At 45.8% G+C, this 7,285-nt stretch overlaps 1 protein-coding gene across 1 annotated transcript in view; it reads left to right on the plus strand.

The window, feature by feature from the left end:
• The window catches only part of AGAP3 (ArfGAP with GTPase domain, ankyrin repeat and PH domain 3), a 1,006,220-nt gene extending 999,158 nt beyond the window's left edge, over positions 1-7,062 (plus strand). The window contains exons 16-17 of the mRNA XM_053713235.1: positions 2,146-2,401; positions 6,463-7,062. Coding sequence (XP_053569210.1) covers positions 2,146-2,401; positions 6,463-6,606 — 400 coding nt within the window. The 3' untranslated portion in view covers positions 6,607-7,062. The remainder of the gene's footprint in view (positions 1-2,145; positions 2,402-6,462) is intronic.
• The last annotated feature ends 223 nt before the right edge of the window (positions 7,063-7,285 follow it).

Raw genomic sequence — 7,285 nt, forward strand, 5'->3', positions numbered from 1 at the left:
TCAGGCAGCTGTTTCAGTTTGATTCTTCTGCTTATAATTTCAGTTTTTTTCATTATAAGATATAAACTTTATTTTGGGGTGTGGATTATTTTTTCAGCGGAATTTTCTGTCTTTATTTTATCCCTCCCTCTCTAGTGACTCTTGCGTGGAAGCTCCACATCTTGGGTATTTATTATCCCATACGTCACTAGCTCATGGACTCTTGCTAATTACATGAAAGAAAACATAATTTATGTAAGAACTTACCTGATAAATTCATTTCTTTCATATTAGCAAGAGTCCATGAGGCCCACCCTTTTTTGTGGTGGTTATGAATTTTTTGGATAAAGCACAATTATTCCAATTCCTTATTTTTTATGCTTTCACACTTTTTTATCACCCCACTTCTTGGCTATTCGTTAAACTGATTTGTGGGTGTGGTGAGGGGTGTATTTGTAGGCATTTTGAGGTTTGGGAAACTTTGCCCCTCCTGGTAGGAATGTATATCCCATACGTCACTAGCTCATGGACTCTTGCTAATATGAAAGAAATGAATTTATCAGGTAAGTTCTTACATAAATTATGTTTTTTCTTGGAAGGTTTTGTTTCTGTTAGCGATTTCTTCTGCAAGAGTTCCAGAGTATTTTTCGTGTGACCATCATCTTATTTTTCATCAGGATAAGGCAGTTTATGTGGACTAAATTTGACTTTTTAAGCTTGTGTCTTCGGTTAATGTCGGGAAATTGTTTTCCCTTCTTTAGGTCCTAATCCTAAGAGCTCTTCGGAGAGGCTTCTTTATAACTTGGATATTGTAAGAGCCTTTAAGTACTATGTAGGTTCTTCTAAGGCAATGGTTTTCTAAGTGTGAGACTGGCCTCCCCAGGGGGGCGCTAGAACATATAAGGGGAGGTGCAGGAGCAGTGACACTTAGCACTATCAAATGGAAACAACAAGCAACAGATGACTTTGGCAAAACAAAGATCATGTTTTTATAGCTGAATATGACATTTGCGTTTGTTGTCTAGAAATGTAACTTGCATTTAACACAAGATGTAAAACACTTTTTAAAGCTGAGGGTGAAACTTGGGTCAAATATAAATTCCCCAAATTAAATTTTAAAATAAATATTACAATTTTCTTTAAAGAGCAAAAAATAAAGTAACATCTCTTAAGGAGGGGGTGGGCTGTCTTGTAAATTTCATCAGAGGGGAGGCCCACCGCATAAGACTTTGAAAACCTGTGTTCTAAGGATTTCATACATACATCTAGTTTGTTTACTTCTCTGGTTTCAGGAAAGCTACTTGGAGGTGAGACTGCCTCCACCTAAACGGATTTCTGCTCATTCTTCCATATCAGATGCCACTTATTGGACTTTTAAGAATGAGGCTTCTGTTGACCAAATTTGCAAGGCAGCTCCTTGGTCTTCTTTGCATACTGTTACTAAATTTTACCATTTGGCAGCCTTTGGTAGGAAAAGTTCTTCAGTCAGTTTGTTCCTGTCAGTCATTTTAATTGAAAAAAAAAAGAGAAATAATTTACCCTATTGTTTCTTTGGGTTCTATTGGGGTTGTAGATTTAGTTTCTCTGTGAAAAAAAAATGTTCTTTTATCCTGCCCTTTATCATTACTCATGGACTCCACAGCTTGGGTATAAGTTTCCAGGATTAATCGATCGTGTACACTTACCACCTTAAAGAAAACATAATGTATGCTTACCTGATAAATTAATTTCTTTCAGGGTGGCGAGAGTCCACGAGACCCCACCCTTTTTTTCTGGTGTTGGTTTATCTTTTTCCCTTGCTTCTATAATTTTGCTCTTATTTCCTTTCCTACCTCTTTTGCTTGGCTATATGTCAGACTAGTTCACCTGTGAGGTAGGAGGGGTTTTATAGAGTTCTTGGGGTTTGGGAATCTTTGCTTCCTCCTAGTAGCAGGGAAGAGTAATTCCTAGGAGTAATGGATCGTGGACTCTCACCTTTATGAAGGAAATTAATTTATTAGGTAAGACACAAAAACATAATTTACGCTTATTACCCAAAATACCTATATGAGTCACATAATCCATGATGCCTGTATGACTCCTGATGTGCAATGCTACAGTGATTTTGTAATGCAAAATATCTTTGTGTGCCCTGTTTCTCACAATACCCACCACTGTGTGTTGCAGGGAGGAGAAGGAGAGATGGATTCGTGCAAAGTATGAGCAGAAACTTTTCCTTTGCCCACTTCCAGCATCAGATGTTCCACTTGGACAGCAGCTCCTCCGGGCAGTGGTTGAGGATGATCTGCGAGTGGTGGTCACTCTGCTTGCTCATGGCACTAAGGAGGAAGTAAACGAGACCTACGGAGATGGGGATGGACGTTCAGCACTTCACCTCTCTGCTGCTATGGCTAACGTGGTGCTGACACAGCTTCTCATCTGGGTGAGACACTGGGGAAGGGAACGCAAAAAAATGAAGAAGCAACAAACTGGAAAATTTGTAGTGGTATTTGAGATATGTTAAAAGGCATGAAAGTCTTGTATTGTTAAAGAACATGTGACTATCATTAGGAATAGATAGCTGGAGCTTTAGGGTAAGATTGGATGTAGCAGTAGTGTGAAGGGGACTGACATGAGAACATTACAAAATTGTACTATAGGTATTGAGTGACAAAAAGTGAAGAAGAGCGATATAAATGTATCTGATAGATTATCTCTGTAATTTCTTCCAACCTCTTAAAACCTTCCACCATAAGCTCCCATCTGTCATGCTTCATGTTTCTATCCATTCTTGTCTCACCCCATCCAATCCCACCTCCCCTGTGCTAATCATGTCATCTATACATCATCCTCTCATCCAATCCCACCTCCCCTGTGCTAATCATGTCATCTATACATCATCCTCTCATCCAATCCCACAACCCATGTGCTAATCCTGTCATCTATATATCATCGTCCCATCCTGTCAGGGTATTAGGAATCAGACAGAGACGTGAAATGCAAAAATAATCAGACCTTTATTAATAAGAACAAAAAATTATAAGGAGTCCAAAAGTAATAAACAGGAACTAGAACTCACAAAGAAGTCTGAGACAACGCAAGGGCAAAGGCATACTGAACGTAGGCACTTAAATAGGGAATGATGACATCATAATTCTGGGACTGCAACATGTCTCTCACTGATGATGTTCTCCAGTTTGGCCATAAGAGGGCGCCTAGGGGAGTGAGCAGCGTTACACACTCTGCAGCAGACTCGGAGAGAGACAGGTAAGTAAAAATGTCAGCCAGCAGCAAATAGCAAACAAAAGCAGGGCGAAACCCTGACAGTAACCTCCCCTAATTGACCCCTCCCCCAGGGGAGGACAAAAGGCTTATTGGGGAAACGGGCACTGAAGGCTTTAAAGGAGGGAACCCATGAACGCTCTTCCGGACCGTAACCCCTCCAGTGAACCAAATACTTACGCGACCCCTGTACATACAAAAGTCTGTAATGCTGTTGACCTCATATTCCTCATGGTTGTTGTCACGGATACCAGGCCGGCAAGGCTAAACCCCTACTACCCAGCCCCTCCATTTTCACACTGGATTTTGCCTTTTCAGGGCATTTGCAATCTCCCAGATGGTTGGTTTTGCTTGTTTTGTGATCTTTACATCTTCACCGAAGAGCTGACCTTTACCCCAGGTCGCTCCAGCGGCCCCTAGCCCCAGAGCTCCACTCTTTTGGGGATTTGTAGCCCCCAGAAAGGACTAGAGGTGGGGTGATTGCCGGAAGGGAGCTCCCTTATGAACCAGAGGTTTTGGACACCCCCTACTCCACATTTTTCCTAGGCTGTAACTCCGGTCCCCAGTAGCGGATCATGCCGCTTTTTGGTTTGTGGCATCTGGGGTCCTCCGGGAAAAATTATATACTGACAATAGTAGATTAAGCCACTTGTTACCCGGAGGCAATCCCCCTGTCCAATATCCAGGCAGAGACAGTGGCAGATGCGCTGCTCCCGATATTTGCCAGGGTAGGTCTTCCCCGGGAAGTGATCTCAGACCAAGGAACCCAGTTCATTGCTGAGCTCACCCGGCAGCTATGGAGGCTCTGTGGGATAAATCCCCTGCAGAGTGCTCCATACCACCCCCAGACTAATGGGTTGTGTGAGAAGTTCAAAGGGACCCTGAAGCAGTTGCTTAGGACGTTCTCGGACTCTCACAAAGACTGGGAGAGATACCTGCCGCACCTCCTGTTTGCATACCGAGAGGTGCCCCAGGAATCTGCTGGGTTCTCTCCCCCTTTGAACTAGTATATGGCCGGAGGGTTAGGGGCCCCTAGACCTATTGAGAGCCCACTGGGAAGGATCAGTTGGGTAGGAAGGACACTCCATTGTGGGGTACATCCTGGAATTCAGGGACCGACTGAAGGACCTCACCGAGAGGGTGCGAGAGAACCTTCAGGTCGTTCAAGGTAGGCAGAAGCGGTGGTACGACCGGAATGCTCGTAACCGGACCCTAGAAGTAGGGCAGAAGGCCCTGGCCCTGAATCCTGTCAAAACAGACAAGCTACAGGCTTCCTGGCAGGGACCCTATCAAGTGGTAGAACAGCTTAATGACACGCCCTATCTGATAGCCAAATTCTCAGATGACTGGGTCCGCATTACCTTTCATGTGAACATGCTGAAGGCATACCAGGAAAGGTCAGAGGACGTAGCCGCCATATGTTCTCTGGGCATGGAGGACTCTCCCCATGCTGGAGCTCCCCCTGGGCAAAATAGGATGCCCCCAGGCATAGGTGACATACAGTTAGATGAGAGGCTAGGGACTAGGCAGAGGGAGCAAATCAGCCAGGTCCTAGGGAAGCGGCAAGACATGTTCTCCACTACCCCTGGGTACACCACAGTAGTGGTGCACCGAGTGGAGACCCTGGGACAGGCGCCCCTGTGACAGCTGACGTACCGGGTGCCCGAGGCAGTTAGGGAGAATATGCGCAGCAAGCTCAGGGAAATGCTGGACATGCATGCATCCCCGGGGTACTGGTACGCAAACGGGACGGGACCAACCGGTTCTGCATAGACTACTGTAGGCTCAATGACGGAACCACCACCGATGCCCACCCTATGCCCCGGGTCGATCACTTTCTAGATTGCATCGCCCGCGGCAACTTGCTGACCACCCTAGACCTCTGCAAGGGATACTGGCAGATCCCCCTGGACCCGGAGTCAATTCCAAAGTCTGCATTCATCACCCCATTCGGCCTATACAAGTTTAAGGTCATGCCGTTTGGGATGAAGAATGCTCCAGCGACCTTCTAGAGGATGGTAGATCCACCTCCTGGAGGGCCTCCAGGATTATGCCTGCGCATACCTGGGCGATATTGCGGTCTACAGTGACACCTGGGAGGAGATTTGGTCCACCTAAGCATCGTTCTAGACCGCATCAGGGCCACCGGTCTGACCCTTAAGCCGGACAAATGTATGATAGGACACTTGGAGGTCCAGTAACTTGGACACCAAGTAGGCTGTGGGAAGCACAGGCCGGAGCCAGCCAAGATTGAGGCAGTCGCGAACTGGCCAACCCCCAGGACCAAAACCCAGGTCTTAGCTTTCCTAGGGAGCGCCGAGTGCTACAGCAAGTTTGTCCCCAACTACAGAATGTGAGGCCATATTCCAAAGCCTTAAGACAGCCTTGATTTCTGCCCCTATCCTGGCCTCTCCTAACCCAACCGTTCAGGTTGGGAGCAGTGCTGAGCCAGCTGGACGATAAAGGGCATGACCACTCCATAGTCTACATCAGTAGGAAGCTTTTGCCAGTGAGGTGGGCTACGTGGCGGTGGAAAAAGAATGCCTGGCCCTGGTGTTGGCCCTTAAAAAACTACAGCCCTGCTTCTACGGATGGGCTTTACCGTTCTCATGGACCACAACCCCCTGGTTTGGCTCAACCCAGTCTCTGGGAACAATGGACGCCTGTAGCGGTGGAGTTTAGCCTTGCAGCCCTTCAACTTCACTATCCAATATCGACCGGGAAAAAGCAATGGGAATGCTGACTGACTTTTCCAGCAAACTGAGTTAGGATAGCTCCCCGGACAGCCCAGGCCGACCTGTGTGTGGATCTAGTCAAGTCTGCTGGACTTTTCAAGGGGAGCACCTTCTATTCCCACCTCCCCTACATGAATCCTGTCACTGATGCACTGTCCCACCTTCTATTACCACTTTGCCTACATGAATAATGTCACTGATGCACCGTCCCACCTTCTATTCCCACCTCCCCTATGTCACATACATCATCTCATCATCCATTGCCATCTCCCATCATTCCATGAAACATTTTCCAAGTCCCATACACCATCCCATCATACACATCCACTTTTCATAATTCATCTATCTCTTTTCATGACCATCCCTTCATCTGTTCTATGCACCATTCTACCATCCATCCATTCAGACCTCTCATAAGTTGTAAGACTTGTTGTGTGAGTCATTAACTATTTCCTTTTACTTTCTCACTTCTTCTTTCTCTCCACAGTATGGAGTGGATGTGAAGTCCTGTGATGCCCATGGCCTGACTCCACTTTATTATGCTCGCAGAGCGGGGAGTACAGAGTGTGCAGATATCCTAGTCCAACATGGCTGTCCCAGTGATGACCGCAGCTCTTCCCCTGGCCTGTAGATTCTGTGTCTGTTACCCCTGAAACAGATTTCAGACGCCATCAAGTAGTGACTTATGTACATTGAAGCTAAGCACCCAACAATGTTTTACCTCTGGATTCTAAACCCTCTGACGTGGCTCTGGCAGCCATTTTATTTCTGTATGACAAGGTTCTCTGTGTTTCTCAGGATGCCACCTACCTTCCCTCGCCATCCATCTGCTCAGCGTCCAGTTTGTGTCCTGTGTGTATGTGTATATATATATATAGCTTCATATGACAGTGATATGATGTTTGCACAAATACAAAGCTAGGGGCACGGTATTGTGCCTCAGGTCAGGCTCACTCCTTCATTTGAGACCATTCTAGTGGGCAGATGGGGGCTCCTAGTGTATAAATTGTACAGGATATTTATAGCACTGTATATATCATGCTCTGTGTCATATTTGTGCTGTGAAATAAAGAGACTTGCAAAACAACTTCTCCAAAGTTTTATATATGCTTCAACACAAAGACTGACCTCCCCCATAGATTATATAGACACAACAACTGCATACAAAGAATATTAAATAGAGGCTCAACAAGGGGGTGATAGAAAGATGACCTTAGTGGTCACAGGGTCATATGGTGATTCTGGGTTACTTGTGACCAATGCTAGTGGGGATCTCATGTCACTGTGTCTGCTCCAGACAATGAGATATC

This window comes from Bombina bombina, chromosome 5 (assembly GCF_027579735.1).
Source record: "Bombina bombina isolate aBomBom1 chromosome 5, aBomBom1.pri, whole genome shotgun sequence".
NCBI lineage: Eukaryota > Metazoa > Chordata > Amphibia > Anura > Bombinatoridae > Bombina > Bombina bombina.